Source organism: Dipodomys spectabilis, unplaced genomic scaffold (assembly GCF_019054845.1).
Source record: "Dipodomys spectabilis isolate Male_0828 unplaced genomic scaffold, ASM1905484v1 ptg000375l, whole genome shotgun sequence".
Classification (NCBI taxonomy): Eukaryota; Metazoa; Chordata; class Mammalia; order Rodentia; family Heteromyidae; genus Dipodomys; species Dipodomys spectabilis.
The window spans coordinates 765,899-782,097 of NW_024871052.1; the positions used below are offsets into that span (position 1 = coordinate 765,899).

The 16,199-nt window shown below is 54.7% G+C and overlaps 1 protein-coding gene across 1 annotated transcript; it reads right to left on the reverse strand.

Annotated features, from left to right (window-relative positions):
• Nucleotides 1-28: 28 nt before the first annotated feature.
• On the reverse strand, nucleotides 29-13,063 carry Lman2 (lectin, mannose binding 2). Its single transcript, XM_042667074.1, has 8 exons — nucleotides 12,685-13,063; nucleotides 12,204-12,322; nucleotides 3,963-4,080; nucleotides 3,713-3,792; nucleotides 3,342-3,503; nucleotides 3,131-3,245; nucleotides 1,924-2,043; nucleotides 29-532 (listed from the first exon to the last, which is right to left on the reverse strand). The coding sequence occupies exons 1-8, from the start codon at nucleotides 12,884-12,886 to the stop codon at nucleotides 372-374; spliced, it is 1,077 nt and encodes a 358-aa protein (XP_042523008.1). The 5' UTR covers nucleotides 12,887-13,063; the 3' UTR covers nucleotides 29-371.
• Nucleotides 13,064-16,199: the final 3,136 nt, after the last annotated feature.

Consider the following 16,199-nt stretch of genomic DNA (forward strand, 5'->3'; position numbering starts at 1 on the left):
GCCCGGCCCCGCTGGGCAGGAGGCGAAGTGTACGAAAATACTTTAATCATTTCTTTGAAACGGCTAAGAAATAAGGTCTTCTTGGTTCTGTTTTCTTTTTACAATCCCAGTTTAAAAAAAAAAAAAAAAAAAGTTCACATTCGCGCGTGGGCCCGGGGAGGCCCTGGGCGGCGCGCATGCGCGGGCCTGAGGAGGCCCTGGGCAGCCAGGGGAGGCCCTGGGCAGCGCGCATGCGCGGGCCCGGGGAGGCCCTGGGCAGCCAGGGGAGGCCCTGGGCAGCCAGGGGAGGCCCGGACGGCGCGCATGCGCGGGCTCGGGGAGGCCCGGGGAGGCCCTGGGTGGCACGGGCGCGTGCGCATGCGCGCGGCCGCTCAGTAGAAGCGCTTGTTCCGCTCCTGGCGCTTCTGGAACACCACGGCGCCCACCACGGCGCACACGATGATGCCCAGCAGCGCGCACAGCAGCAGCAGGAACACCCGCCACCCCGTCAGCGGCCCGCCGCGGAAGTTCCCCGTGGGGTCGTCCACATTGTCTGGGGGAGAAGAGAGAGGGAGGTGAGCGGGAGGGGCGGGGCCTGGCCGGACACAGGGGTCCCCGGGTCCCCCCCCCCCCCCCCCCCCCCGCAGCACTTCCCGGACTCCCTCCCACCGTCCCGCCTCAGCGTAAGCAGAGGTCCGGGATGACCCCCGGCCGGGGTGAGCACGCCGAGAACTTGGCTGGGGGCTGAGGGGCTGAGGAGCTGCCATCTGACCGCGCCTTGCAGCCCCCCTCCACACTGGGGTCCCCCCAGGTCTCTTCCCACCAGGGCTCGGGCTTCTCGGCCGTGACCCCACAGAGGCGGCAATGGCCGCTGGCTGGGCCACATCATCTGCTCAGCCATGGCCTCCCCGCGGGCCCTTCGGACCTGCCCTCTGCCGGGGTGGCTGGACTGAACCCCCAGAGGCCCATGAACCAGCGCCAGCCACAAGGCAGGAAAGGCCAGCGTGGGAAAGCGTGTGCTGATGGAGGCCGGGACCACCATGTTGAGGATTGACTTAGTCTCTACCTTGCCGGCCAGGAGGGGGCGCCACGTGGACAGAGCTGGGGGGGTGGACAGAGCTGGGGCGGTCAGGACCTCAGCAGGATGTTTGACCCCACGCCATTTCAACTTTACTTAAAAAGTGAGTGACCACATAAAACCCAGCTCTGGGGCCAGGTGCTGCTGGCTCACACCGGTCATCCTAGCTACTCAGGAGGCTGAGATCTGAGGATCGAGGTTCAAAGCCAGCCCGGGCAGGAAAGTCCTTGAGACTGATCTCCAATGAATCGTCAGAAAACCGGAAGTGGCGCTGTGGCTCAAGTGGTAGAGCGCTCACCTTGAGCTGAAGAGCTGAGGGACAGTGCCCAAGCCCAGAGTTCAAGACCCATGACCCACAAACAAGAAAGACCCAGGCCTGGCCCCCCCAGCCCCAGCCAGCCGTGCTCCATGCAATCTACCCAGCCCGCAGCTCTGCAGGCTGAGATGGAAAAATTAGAGGAACCCAAGTCCCAAGTCCTGCCTCCCCCTCTTAGTCACAAGGGAAGCTGAGACAGGCCCTCCGGGTGCTCACCCCAGCAACGTGCGTCCTCAGGTGCCGGGACGTGTAGTAACCGACCACAAATATCCGCTGGGCTTTCGTGGCCATGGGCCAGACCAGGGAGCAGTGGGCACCAGGGGCTCGCACAGGCGCAGAAACCCACAGAACCCACACAGTGAGGAGGCAGACTCGCCTGCCTCATTCTCCCTTCCAGAAACTCACCAGAGCCCAGCCAGTCCACACCGTGGCCTCCGGGGGCATCTGAAAGCCACACTAGGAACGGCAGGCGGGCCGTGGCACGGCCTGAGGCCCGGGGGGAGGGGGGGAGGGGGGAGAGGGGAGGGGGGGGGCCACATGCACGTGTTACCTTTCGGTGACTTCAGGAAGTTGACACCTGGCTCGATCTTGGTCCAGTCAATGTTTTCCTCGTCAGGTGTGTGCTCCACCATGAGCTGGAACAGCTTGATGGAGATGATGTCATGGTTGTCTGCAGGATAAGAAGGATCTAAGCTGGGCGCCGGTACCTCACACCTGTCAATCTAGCTACTCAGGAGGCTGAAATCTGAGGATTGTGGTTCAAAGCCAGCCTGGGCAGGAAAGTCTATGAGACTCTGATCTCCAATGAACCATCAGAAAACCGGAAGTGGCGCTGTGGCTCAAAGTGGTAGAGCTGAGGAACAGTACCCAGGGCCAGAATTCAGGCCCCACAACTGACAAAAAGAAAAGAATCTAGAACAGCTGGAGCCAGCTGCAAGGGGGGGGGGGAGGTGGTGGGTGGGCAGAGTCCTCCCAAAAGAGAAGCTGCTGACGACCATAGAGAGCGGCCAGGTCCCACGCCTGGGCCTCCAGCTACCCTCAGCCCCCGGCAGGCAGAGCTGCAGAGGGAGGACAGTGGAGAAGAGGGCAGAGCAGACTGCACACCTGTGCGGGTGCGGGCCCCAGATCTGCTGCACTGAGGCAGACCCGACAGGGACTCAGTGGGGTCACTCCAGCAGCTGGGTTAGGGGGTGGACAGTTGGGGGAATCTGGGTGGAATCAGGGTTGCCGCCTGGGAGGCTCCCACAAGAGGTGAGGGAGACAGAGTTGTGCCAGGCAGCCAGAGGTCAGCGTGTGGATGGAGCCGGCAGGCCTTGCTAGTACCCGGATGTTCAGGAAGACACCAAGGCTGTCCTAAGCCCCACAGTGGCACCGCTCGTGTCCTGATGGACACGGTCCCTACCAGGTCATTGAGGGTCACACGGGTGGCCAAGGGCACATGCCAAGCAGACGGCCATTTCGTGGGATAGCAATGTGGAAATCGATGATATTTAAACACCAAGAAAGGCCCTGGTGGCTCACGCCTGTCATCCTAGCTACTCAGGAGGCTGAACTCTAAAGATCGAAGTTCAAGGCCAGCCTGGGCCGGAAAGTCCGTGGGACCCTTACCTTCCAAAAAATTGGAAGTGGAGCTATGGCTCGAAGTAGTAAGAGTACCAGCCTTGAGGAAAAACAGCTCAGAGACAGCACCCAGGCCCGAGTTCAAGCCCCAGGACCTACCAAAAAAAGCCACCAAGGAGCACGGGCTCCTCACTCACCAGACAGGTCGCCGGTGCCCGCGGAGGCGCCGAAGTAATAGCCGGTGGGCAGGCGCACGCCCGTGAGGTCGATGCAGTTCTTCCACTCGTTCCTGTCCTCCAAGTCCGTCATCACCTGCGACGCGATGGGCCGGCATGTCAGCGCAGCCTGCACCCGCACCCCCGCCGGCCGCCACAGCCCACGGCCGCAGCCCGCGGCGCTCGCACTCACCGTCAGGCGGCCCCTCGAGTAGCGCACGGCCAGGAAGGTGTCGTGGTCCCGATTGCGGAAGTCGGCGGTGCAGCCCGCCAGCTCGGTCCAGCGGCCATCCTTGCTGTGGTCGTAGGACAGGGAGCCATTGTTCACCATCACCGACACGTACGGGAACACGCGCTGGGACCAAGACTCGGGTTACTCCACGCCCGGCAGGGCTCGGCCTGTGGGCGGAAGCGGGGATCCCACCACACCCGGGGCTACCCCCCCTCCCCAGGCTGCCTTGGTGCCAGGCCGCCTTGGTGCCAGGCCGTGGGCAAGGGAAGCCCCGTCCCCCGCCTTGAGCCTGCCACGCCCAACTTCCTGCAGCGCAGCAGGGCAGGGCCTACCTCGGTGGTCTCGTCATTGGGGTACGTGTCCAGGAAGACGGCTAGGCCATGGAAGTTGTCTTTGCTTCCAAACACAGGCCCTGAGGGTGTAGGACAAAGCCAGGCCACATGGTGCATGGCCTCCGCCTCCCCCCTGCCCGCCTCTCCTCTCCCTCTCCCCAGCTGTTTCCCGAGGCTTCCTCCAGGAGCAGCAGGATGGCGCAGGGGGAGATCGCTGGGTACAGGAGGGGGGGACCCAAGAGCAGCTCACCTGGCACCAGGCGGTCGCGGGTATACCACAGGGCGATGCCGTCTCCGTGGAGATTCTTCTTGCCAGTGCCGTGGACTTTGAAGTGGACGTGCATCTCCCAGTCCTTGAGGAAGCAAGGCTGGGGGGGGGGGGGGGGAGGGAAAGGGGGGAGGAGGGCCGGCTCAGCCTCTCAGGGCCTTGGGACAAACAGGTGACCCTGACCCAGACCCCAGCTCACACCCACTGACCTCAGAGGACCAGGGGAGGAGGGAAAGGCTGCCTGAAGCCCGCCTCTGCCCACCGGCCTCTGCGCACCGGCCTCCTCAACCTCTTCCACATCAGGCAAGGCCTTGAACCCCTTTCCTGTCACCCCTACTGGTGTCCCGCTCTGGAACGTGGAGAAAGGGTCACTACTCTTGGGTGAGCCACACATTTTTAAATAAGAGAAAATAAATCAAGAGGGAGAGGGGCTGGGAAGGTGGCTCAGTGGTAGAGTGCTTGCCTCCCATGCATAGGCCCTGGGTTCGATTCCTCAGCACCGCATAAGCGAAAAAGGTCATAAGTGGGGCTGTGGTTCAAGTGGTAGAGCGCTAGCCTTGAGCTGAAGAGCTAAAGGACAGCGTCCAGGTCTAGAGGTCAGGCCCCACAACTGACCCAAAAAAAGGGAGAAAAACTTGTCCACGGAAGCCAGGCGCTGGTGGCTCACGCCTGTCACCCTAGCTACTCAGGAAGCTGAGATCTGGCCGTGCTGGTGGCAGGGCCCACAGCCTCAACTCAGCAAACACGAAGCACCTCAGGAGAACTAAGGCGTCAACACCTGCCCAAGAATGACTTTGGGGAAGTGGCAGATGGGTGAGAGAAGAATAGCACGCCACCCAAGGTAAGTCCGCGCTCAAAACCCCAGCGCCACAAAAAGGAAATAAACAAAGGGACGAGTCATCAGAAAGACGAACTAAAACAAGACACTGTTCATCTACTGGACGGGCAACTATTAAAAAGGTCATTAATATCCAATGCAGGGGTTGGAGGCATGGCTCAGTTGGTAGAGTGCTAGCCAATGAGCAAGGGTGTCAGGTACTAAGATCGAGTCCCAGTCTCAGCCAAGAAAGAAAAAAAAAAGAAAAGAGAGAAGATGAGGGTACAGAGAAACAGACTTCCAAACTAGTGCAACTCTAAGTGGCCGCATTTTCTCTGGGGCAATTTGTGCGTGTGTGCACCAGTACTGGGGTTTGAACTCAGGACTTTATATTCTTGCTGTGGTGGTCTGTCACTTGAGCCACACCTCTGCTTTCTGCTGGTTACCTGGAGCTGAGATTCTCATGGACTGTCCTCTCCCACACTGGCTTCCAACTGTGATCCTCAGCTCTCAGCCTCCTGAATAGCTACAGTTACAGATGTGAGCCACCAGTGCCCAGCTCTTTGGAGCAATTTGATTGCCGCCCTTTCAGAAGACAGATTCCACTTACACTTAAACATGTCAAAGATATGAGAAAAGTATTCAGTCCTAAAGGTGCCATTTAGAGATAAAGCAAAATAGAGGAAAAAGAGCAAGCCAGGCAATCCTGGCTCACACGTCATCCTAGCTACTCAGCAGGCTGCAATCAGAAGGATCATGGTTCAAAGCCAGCCCTGGGCAGAAAAGCCCTTGAGATTCCATCTCCAAAATAACCAACAAAAAGCCAGACTGGAAGTATAGTTCAATTGGTAGAACCAAGAAAGAGCAAGTATCCAAGTATCCAAAAAGAAGAAGAAAAGCCAGGCAGCAGTGGCTCACACCTGTATTCCTAGTTAATCAGGAGGCTGAGATCTGAGGATCAAAGTTCATTCAAAGCCAGCCCGGACAGGAAAGTCCATGAGACTCATCTCAAGTGATACAGCACTCACCTTGAGCTGAAGAGCTCAGAGACAGTGCTCAGGCCCAGAGTGCAAGCCCACAACCAACCAAAACAAGGAAGACAGACCAGCACTAATGACAAGTATCTCTGAGAAGGGAACTTGGGGAGTGTTTCCTTTCTGCACTGGGACACTGTGTCCCGAGTACTGCACTGGTACACTGTGTCACCATGAACCTCAGTACTGCACTGAGTACTGCACCAGGATATTGTGTCACCATGAACCTCAGTACTGCACTGAGTACTGCACCAGGATACTGTGTCACCATGAACCTCAGTACTGCACTGAGCACAGCACCAGGACACTGTCACCACGATCCTGCCTGGGGACAGAAGGTCCTCACCAGGTGGGTTGCTGCCACTGTCTGGTGGGAGATGGGAGAGCCAAGGAGGAAAAGGTGGAGCCCAAGTTCTCCAGAAAGTTCCCCCAATTCCCAGACAGGATGTGCGCACCCCCTCTCCTAGCTGCTGCCTGTCACGTCTCTCAGCTATAAGCTCCCAGACTGAGAGGCTGACTTGGGAATTTATCTCCCACTTCTACCATTAGTCAAGAGTAGAGGTCTCGCTGGGCACCGGTGGCTCACACCTGTCATTCTAGCTACTCAGGAGGCTGAGATCTGAGGATCGCAGTTTAAAGCCAGACCTGGGCAGGAAGGTCTGTGAGACTCTGATCTCCAATGTACCCCCAGAAAACGGGAGGTGGTGCTGAGGCTCAAGTGGTAGAGCGCTCGCCTTGAGCTGAAGAGCTGAGGGACAGCGCCCAGGCCCCGAGTTCAAAACCCACGTCGGACAAAAAAAAAAAAAAAAAAAGAGTAGAGGTCTCCTCTCCAGCACAGCCGGTGCTCAGTCTTGTTGGCTCCACAACTCCAGGAGGGAAAAAGAACAGGTTTCAGGACTGTGCGGGTACAAGAACCTTGGTAGCCAAGGAAAATGCAAATCAAAGATGGAAACAAAACCCAAACCACTATGTTCCAGCACAGGCAGTCTGGCCCTGGCGCTGGCTCCACCAGACGCTCTGTTCTCTCCCAATGCACCAAGAACTCAATGGCGCCGCACGGCCCAGCCTGAGAACACCGGGTAAGGACTGCAGCAGGGGAAGCCCGGGAGCTTTTCCAGTTCCGACAGCACTCACTGGTCTGGGCACATTCACAAATCATGGAGGGCAGGGGAGCGGTGACGAAAGCAAGGGCTCCGCGGTGCAGAGGTCAGCTAGGGACACAGAGGGCTGGCTGCGAATCCATCCACACAGAGTAAGCACAGTTGAGCAGGGTGGCACACGTCTGCAATGCCAGCTCCTCTGAGGCAGAGGAAAGAGGATAGCAAGTGTGCAGCCATATCGGCCAAGTTAGCGAGACCATCTCAAAGTAAAAACAAAAGGAATTAGGAGTATGGCTCCAGTGGCAGAGTGCTTGCCTTGGATGCCTGAGGTCGTGAGTTCAAACCCCACCACTGCAAAGAAAGCAAGACCAAGAGAAAAATGAGCAGAAAACAGGTGACAGAAGCAAAGTCCATAGTAAGGTAGAAGACTAAACTGGATATGTCAGCAATTTAGTTAAATTGTAAGTATTAGGACAAAATAAATCCTGGGCAGCTAGGACAATTCTGTATTATTTCTTACAGCTACACACCAATTGACAGTTATTTCAAAATAAAAACTAAGCTAAAGAGTAAATTGAGGATCAATACCACAAATGTAAAAGCTGTTAAACAGAACTTTTGTAACATTAAAAATGATTAGCCAGCTGGGCACCTCACATCTGTCATCCTAGCTACTCAGGCAGCTGAGATCTGAGGATGGCGGTTCAAAGCCAGCCCAGGCAGGAAAGTCCCTGAGACTCTCCAATAAACCACCCGAAAACTGGAAATGGCACTGTGGCTCAAGTGGGAGAGCGCTCGCCTTGAGCTGAAGAGCTCAGGGAAGACACCCAAGCCCAGAGTTCAAGCCCCACTACCAACAACAACAACAACAAAAAAAAAAAGACTGGGGGCTGGGAAGGTGGCTCAGTGGTAGAACGCTTGCCTTGCATGCCTGAGGCCCTGGGTTCGATTCCTCAGCACCACATACGCAGAAAGAAAAAAGCCGGAAGTGGCGCTGTGTCTTAAGTGGTAGAGCGCTAGCCTTGAGCTGAAGAGCTAAGGGACAGCGTCCAGGCCCAGAGTTTAGGCCCCACAACCGGACCCAAAAAAAAAAAAAAGACTGGCCAGGCACTGATGGCTCAAGTCTGTAATCCTAACTACTCAGGAGGCTGAGATTTGAGGATAATGGTCTGAAGTAAGCCTGGGCAGGAAAATCCAAGACTCGTATCTCCAATTAACCACCAAAAGCTGCAAGTAGAGCTGCGGCTCAAAGTAGTAGAGTGCTATCTCTGAGCATAAAAGAAGAGAGAGCCCAGGCCCTGAACTGAGTTCAAGCCCCAGGACTGGTGTGCATGCATATGCATGCAATGTGCACATGCGCGCGCGCACACGCACACACACACACACAAGTATGATTTAAGCAATGATTAATGACACCAAAAGCACAGATGCATTATTAGCAAGTAAAGGTAAATTGAACCTCACCAAAATTATAACCATTTGTACATTAAAAAACAGTATTTAAGAGAGTAACAAAACAACCATAGAATGGGAGAACAGTCTGACCAAAGCTGCAGCCACCACACTAGCATCCTTCAGGAGGGGCCTGAGCGGCCTCTTCGGGGTCCCCTCCCCTCGTCCTCTAGTGTCCGCAGCCACACACGGCTCAGAGGCAGCACCAGCTCACCGTCCCTCCCAGGAGTATGAAGGAGACAAAGAGAAAAGTACACGAGGCATCTCTCCAGCTTCAGGAAGGGAGAGGTGAGCAGAAAGAGTTCTAAGCAACATCTTTCAAGAGGTACAGGAAAAGCCAGGCGCCAGTGGCTCATGTCGGTCATCCTAGCTACTCAAGAGGCTGAGATCTGAGGATCATGGTTTAAAGCCAGTTTGGGCAGAAAAAGTCAGTGAGACTCTTATCTCCAATAAAGCACTCAGAAAACCAGAAGTGGCGCTGTGGCTCAAGTGGTAGAGCGCTCGCCTTGAGCTGAAGAGTTGAGGGACAGCGCCCAGGCCCAGAGTTCAAGCCCCACGACCAACAAAAACAAAAAAAGAAAAAGAAGTACAGGAAATACTCCAGGTATGTGCAGGATATTAGAAGGGCCTGCAAGGAAAGGTGTTGGAGCTGAGCTGTGAGGGAAGGAAGGGGCTTTGAAAGTCAGGTAAAGACAAATGGGCATCACCGGCCACTGGCAAGGCAAACAGGCAGCTACCTGCAAACATAATGTAAGCTGCTGTCTTGAATGCAGCTAATGCCTGTGGCTAAACCCAGCTTCCTCACAGTTCTACTGATACTGTACCTAGCGCTTTTCTTTAAAAAAAAAAAAAAAAAAGTCATACTACGGTAAATCCACTTCTGTGAAAAATACAAGGCAATGCTGCATCACCTAAAAAACACTATCCAAGTTGGGCATGTGGCTCAGGGGTAGGATACTGGCATTCATGAGGCTCTAGGTTCAACTCCACAGAAAAAAAAGGGGGGCGGGGTGGGACAGGGAAAAAAATTGAAAGCCCAAAGATCGGATAATATGACAGAACAGAATGCAATCTGGGGGAGGCGACATGGTTAAAGTACTGAGTGGGTGGCACTTGAACTGAGACGTCACACATGAAAAAGAACCGGGCAGGCGTGAAGAACCAGGAGGCAGTGTCCCAGACAGAGGGGAACAAGTGCAAAAAGGCCCTGAGGCAGGAAGGCAGCCAGAGAGGCTGGAACGAAAGTTACGGACGAAAGGACCTAACAGAGCCAGGCACTGGAAGGCAGACTGTGAAGATGTAATACAGTTACACCTTCGGAGGAGGCTGCAGGCTCTGCAGAGCAGAGCCAAGGCTAAAGAAGGTTACCCCAGACACCCCTAACAGCCATGCGGAGACACAGGGCAGGAAGAGAGGTCAGACGGAGCAGGCAACACAGGGACAATGCAGGCTTCTGGAGACACACGAGACAGTCAGCCAGACGGGCTAGGAGAGCAGAGGGATGGAGACTAACGAGGCCACCATGGAGGCCAGGCTAGGCCGGGTCAGGCAGAGGCAGGTTCCTTGCCAATGGTGACCGAGTCGAAGATCTCTTCCCTTTCACTCCTTTCGTGTCGGGGACTTCCTGGTGCAGACACTGTGCAGCAGTTAATCCTGGCTACTGCTCACGTGTACCATGCCAACTCAAGCTCCGACATGCAGGCAAGTGTCACCCAACTCTGAAGCTGCCCGTAATTCTAGACCCTCTGTATGTTGATAAATCCTCAACCAAGCACTGGAGAAGGGGATTAAGTCTGCAAGTACGTCAAAGGGGTTCCCCCTGTGTCCAATGGAAGAGGGAAGTATATCAAATGAAGAGCTGCCTCTTATCATAAAAGCCATGTATTTCAGCCAGGCACTGGTGGCTCACGCCTGTCATCCTAGCTACTCAGGAGGCTGAGATCTGAAGATCATGGTTCAAAGCCAGACCGGGCAGGAGAGACCGTGAGACTCTTATCTCCAATGAACCAGCAGAAAACCAGATGGCACTGTGGCTCAAGTGGTAGAGCGCTCATCTTGAGCTGAAGGGCCCAAGGACAGCGCCCAAGCCCAGAGTTCAAGCCCCACAACCAACAACAACAAAAAAAATAGTCATGTATTTCAAAGAGCCTGTATAAAAATTAGAGCTAATAAGATATGATAAGGCGGGGCTGGGAAGGTAGCTCAGTGGTAGAGTGCTTGCCTTGCATGCATGAGGCCCTGGGTTCGATTCCTCAGCACCACATAAGCAAAAAGAAAAAAGCCGGAAGTGGTGCTGTGGCTCAAGGGGTAGAGCACTAGCCTTGACCTGAAGAGCGGAGGGACAGCGCCCAGGCCCAGAGTTCAGGCCCCACGACCGGACCCAAAAAAAAAAAAAGATATGATAAGGCCAGTGCCTAACACACAGCCAAGAACACAATAAAGATCCAGTTTGTTCCATTCTTCCCACTAGAAAGAGGATTCTCTTCATACAATCTTTTTTTTTTTGGCCAGTCCTGAGCCTGGACTCTTTTGCTTAAGGCTATGCTCTACCACTTGAGCCACAGCGCCACTTCTTGCCTTTTTTGTGTATGCGGTACTGAGGAATTGAATCCAGGGCTTCATGCATGGTAGGCAAGCACTCTACCACTAAGCCACATTCCCAGTCCCTTCACATAGTCTTGACTCTACTTTCTGGCTATGTGATGTTGGGTAAAAGAGCACTTTCAACTCTAAGGTTTAGCTTCTCAGCAAAATGGAGACAACAACACTTTCCTGGTATGGCTTCTTAAGAAATTAAATGAGCCAGGACACAGTGGCTCACACCTGTAATCTTAGCTGCTCTGAAGGCTGATGAGATCCAGATAAAGGAGGCTCGAAGCCAGCCTGGACAGAAGAGTCTGCCAAACTCCATCACCAATTAACCAGAAGAAAGTTTAACTAGAAGAGCGGCATAAGTGGTAGAGCAGCCATGAGAAAAACCTAGTTAAGACTGTACAGCCCACGGGCTGGGAAGGTGGCCCAGTGGTAGAGCGCTTGCCTTGCATGCCTGAGGCCCTGGGTTCGATTCCTCAGCACCACATAAGCAAAAAGAAAAAAGCCAGAAGTGGCGCTGCGGCTCTACTGGTAGAGCGCTTGCCTTGCATGCACAAGGCCCTGGGTTTGATTCCTCAGCACCACATAAGCAGAAAAAGCCAGATGTGGTGCTGTGACTGAACTGGTAGAGCGATGAAGAGCTGAGGGACAGCGCCCAGGCCCAGAGTTTAAGCCCCATGACCAAAAAAAAAAAGTGTACAGCCCTGAGTTCAAATTCCAGTGCAAGCAAACACCCCCATCCCCCTCCCCCCCCCCCCCCCCCCCCCCCCGCACCACACACAGAAAGAAATAAGTGTAAAAAGTCTGACACTAGTGGCTCATGCCTGTAATGCTAGCTACTCAGGATGCTGAGATCGGAGGATCACCGTTTGCCACCAGCCAAGAGAAGTTCATGAAACTCTTTATCTTTGACTAATTGGTGTTGTGGCTCAAGTGGTAGAGCGCCAACCTTGAATGGAAAAGCTCCGGAACAATGCCCAGGGCTTGAGTTCAAGCCCCAGGACCAGGATGTGTACACACACACACACACACACACACACACACACACACACACATGAGTACAAACTCAAGTCCAGCTCCTGACAACAATAACTTACCTCTTCTTACTAGTGTAACCAAGATAGAGAAGGGGGACAAGTATATACAAGCAAGCTCAGACCCGGACGGGGGGAGGGTGGAGGGCAGCTCACTGAACGGGAGCGTGCCCAGCCGTGGAAAGCCCTCTCACCTGGTGATTCCAAATGGAGCCCTCTTTGCTGCGCTCGTCGGGGGTCAGTCGCACATACTGGCTGGTGAGCATGGTGCTGCCTTGGAAGTCCCAGAGTGGCATGGAGCTGGAGCCCACTCCTGCGGGCGGAGACGGGCAGACGGCAGGTGTCGCAGAGAGGCCGTGCCAGGGGGCCGCACCGGGAGCCAGAAATCCACCGGGCGGCCCTGCGCAGCAGACAGGGCCCGCCCTGCCCGCCCTGCCCCTCACCCCTCACCCCTTCCCGCCCGGCCCCGGCCCGGCCCGGCCCCGGCCCCGGCCCCGGCCTCACCCCTCACCCCTTCCCGCCCGGCCCCAGCCCCAGCCTGGCCCCGGCCTCACCCCTCACCCCTTCCCTCCCGGCCCCAGCCCCAGCCTGGCCCCGGCCTCACCCCTCACCCCTTCCCGCCCGGCCCCGGCCCGGCCCGGCCCCGGCCTCACCCCTTCCCGCCTCGGGCCTCACCCTGGTAGGGTTTGATGAGCGAATGCTCGCGCTTCAGGTGCTCACTGTTGCCGTCGGTTATGTCGGCAGCCACCGACCCGAGCAACAGAAGGAAATGGAGAAGTGTGGCGGGGCCGGGGCCGGGGCCGGGGCCAGGAAGCCCAGGCCTCCCCGGGCACCGCGGGCCCCAGCCCCAGCGCCAAAACCAGCGCTCGGCCGCCATCCTCGTCTCCTCTGGGCCACTTCCGCCCCTCGACTTCCGCCTTCCGGGTGTGCTCTCTAACGGCCTCCGGCCGGAAGCCTTCTAACCCCCGGGGTTGCCGAGGAGTTAAAAGGCAAAGCCTCGCAGTCGAAGCGGGCCGCGGACGGAGGGGTCGGACAGCCCCCCATCCGGGCCGAGGGCCTTCCCATCATCTTGGAGGTTCCTAAATCCCTGTCAGCGGGCCTCGGCAATGAGCTCTTAGAGTGACAAGACCGGAGACCAATCACGGAGCAGCACGTTAGGCCTGGGAGCCAATGAGGAGCGGAGGAATGATTTGAGCGACGGCCGCGGAAGGGCGTGGCCTCGGGAGCGGAGCATCCTGGAACTTGAAGTTCCCAGGGCTGCGCGCGGCCGCTGGGCCCGCGGACTGTCCCGCGCCGGGCTTCTGGCCGCAGGTGAGGCCTCAGGGTGAGCTTTCCCAGCCCGGGCGTCGGGGGTGGCAGCGGCTCTGAAGGAGGTCTCCATCCTGAGCCACCTCGGGTAGCCGGGGCGGACCTTTAAGCGGTCCCTAAGCTCATCTCCGAGCTACTTTCACACACCTCTTTACAAGCCCCAGTTAAGGGCCCTTGGCTCAACGCCTGACATCCCAGCTACTCAGGAGGCCGAAATCTGAGGATCACGGTTCGAAGCCAGCCTGGGCAGGAAAGTCCGTGAGACGCTGATCTCCAGTAAACTACTACGAAAAAGCCAGAAGTGGTGCTGTGGTTCAAATGGTAGAGCACCTTGAGTGAAAAAGCTCAGGGATACCACCCAGACCCTGAGGACGGACACACACACACACACACACACACACACAATTGGAAAATCTAGGTCTATATTCCCACATGAGGTCCAGGGGCTGCAACTGAATTGAAATGAGTAGGATTACCCCTACAAAATGTTTTTGTTTTGTTTTGTTTTTGTTTTGGCCAGTCTTGAACTTAGGGATTCCTGATGGTGGCTTTTTCCAAGCCTGGGCTATTTATGGAGTCTTCATCTCAAAAGTAAAATAAAAAAAAAAAAAAGCAACCCTATGTTGAGCTGGGCACTGGTGGCTCACACCTGTCATCCTAGCTACTCGGGAGGCTGAGATCTGAGGATCACAGTACCAAGACAGCCCAGGTTGGAAAGTCCATGAGACACTTATCTCTAGTGAACACCAGAAAACTGGAAGTGGTGCTGTGGCTCAAAGGGGTAGAGCACTAGCCTTGAGCTGAAGAGCTGAGAGACAGCGCCCAGGCCCAGAGTTCAAAAAAAAAAGAAAAGAAAAAGAAAGAAAAAGAAAAAACTGTGTCAAGACTGAAGAGTAGATTGGCAGAAGACTGAATTCTTGGTGACTGGATGAGAGAGGACCAAGGAGACCTCTGTAAGGAAGAAGGATCCAAAATCAGTTAACTGTGGGGCCGGTAATGTGGCTCAGTGGCAGAGTGCTCACCTAGCAGCATGCATGAAGCCCTGGGTTCGATTCCTCAGTACCACATACACAGAAAAAGCCGGAAGTGGCTCTGTGGCTCAAGTGGTAGAATGCTAGCCTTGAGCACAAAGGCTCAGAGAAAGTGCCCCAGGCTCTGAGTTCAAGCCCTATGACCAGCACAAAAAGTAAATTAAATGTTAAATCCTTGTAGAGGGAACATAAATGTGTAAAAAGTTAGGTACCTTGATGACAGGTTAAAGGATCCAAGTTCATCTGGATCCTTTCATAGGGCTAAGGAGGGGTGAGGGTACTAGTAATAAACTAAATATTTGCATACCTCTGTGTAGGCTCGGCCTTCATCACTTATAAGAAGGTAAGCATGTTGTAGAACACGGTTTCAGAGGTGTTGGTCCATGGCCATTGTTGCTTTGGCCTGTGGGGGTCCTAATAGATCATGGTGGGACCACATGGCTGAGGAGGCCTTTTTGTTGTTGTTAGTGGTGGTGGTGGTGGTTGTGGGGCTTGAACTCTGGGCCTGGACGCTGTCCCTCAGCTCCTCAGCTCAAGGCAAGCGCTCTACCGCTTGAGCCATGGTGCCACTTCCGGTTTTCTGGTGGTTCATTGAAGATAAGAGATTCATGGACTTTCCTGCCCAGGCTGGCTTTGAACTATGATCCTCAGATCTCAGTCTCTTGACTGAGCAAGAATGACAAGTGTGAGCCACTGGTGCCCAACTGAGGAAACCTTTTTGCCTCATGACAATCAAGAAACAAAGCAAGGAAGGAACTAGGGTCCCAATATCCTTATTAAGGGGAGTCTCTTCTTATGGGGACTTTCTCCCCATAGACCCAGTCTCTAGTGCCAGAGAGAGACACGGTACCTTTAACACATAGGAGACATTTAAGATCCAAACTAAGCTGAGCACAGTGTCTGATACCTGTAATCCTTAGCTACTCAGGAGGCTGAGGTCTGAGGATCACAGTTTGAAGCCCAGCCCAGGTCAGAAAGATTGTGCTACTCTAATCTCCAATTAACCACCTTTAAAAAGCTCAAGTGGTAGAGTGCTAGCTTTAGGCATAAAAAAATAGGGACACACACAAGCCCTGAATTCATGCCTAGTAGTTACTGAAAAAAAAAAATCCAAATTAGAGTTCCTCCAACTCATCTGTTGAAAGACTAGGGCTGAGAATGTAGCTCAGTGGTAAAGTGCTTCTCCACCATAAACAAGGCCTTGGGTTCAATCCTCAGTGGAGAGGGAGGAGGTTGAGGAGGAGGAGGGGAAGGAAGAAGAGGAGGAGGAGGGAAAAAAAGGAAAAAGAAGCCAATTCATGAGACTGAGGCAGGAAGCTCATTTCAGCCCAAGAGTTTGAGGAGAGCCTACCGAACATAATGAGAAGCTATCCCCAAAGAAAGAAGGGGAAAAATCCTTTTATCCTTGATTATTGAAACACTAACCCCTAACGTGATAGTATTTGGGGGTGTTAGCGATGGAGCCTATTGATGCCAATTAAATTATGAGGAGGGAGTCCATTATGATTGGATTAGCGCCCACATCAGACGCGACAGGAGTAGGCTGGGAAGATGGCTCAGTGGTAGAGTGCTTGTCTTACATGCATCAGGCTCTGGGTTCAATTCCTCAGCACCACATAAGCAGAAAAAGCCAGAAGTGGTGCAGTGGCTCAAGTGGTAGAGTGCTACCATTGAGCTGAAGAGCTGAGGGACAGTGCCCAGGCCTGAGTTCAGGCCCCATGACCGGCAAAAAAAAAAAGACATGACAGGAGAGAGCATGCTTTCTTCTCTGCTCACTGGCACAGGAAGACACAGCAAAAAGTTGGCCATTTGAAAACTAGGAAGAAAACTGGGCACCATGGCTCACACCTA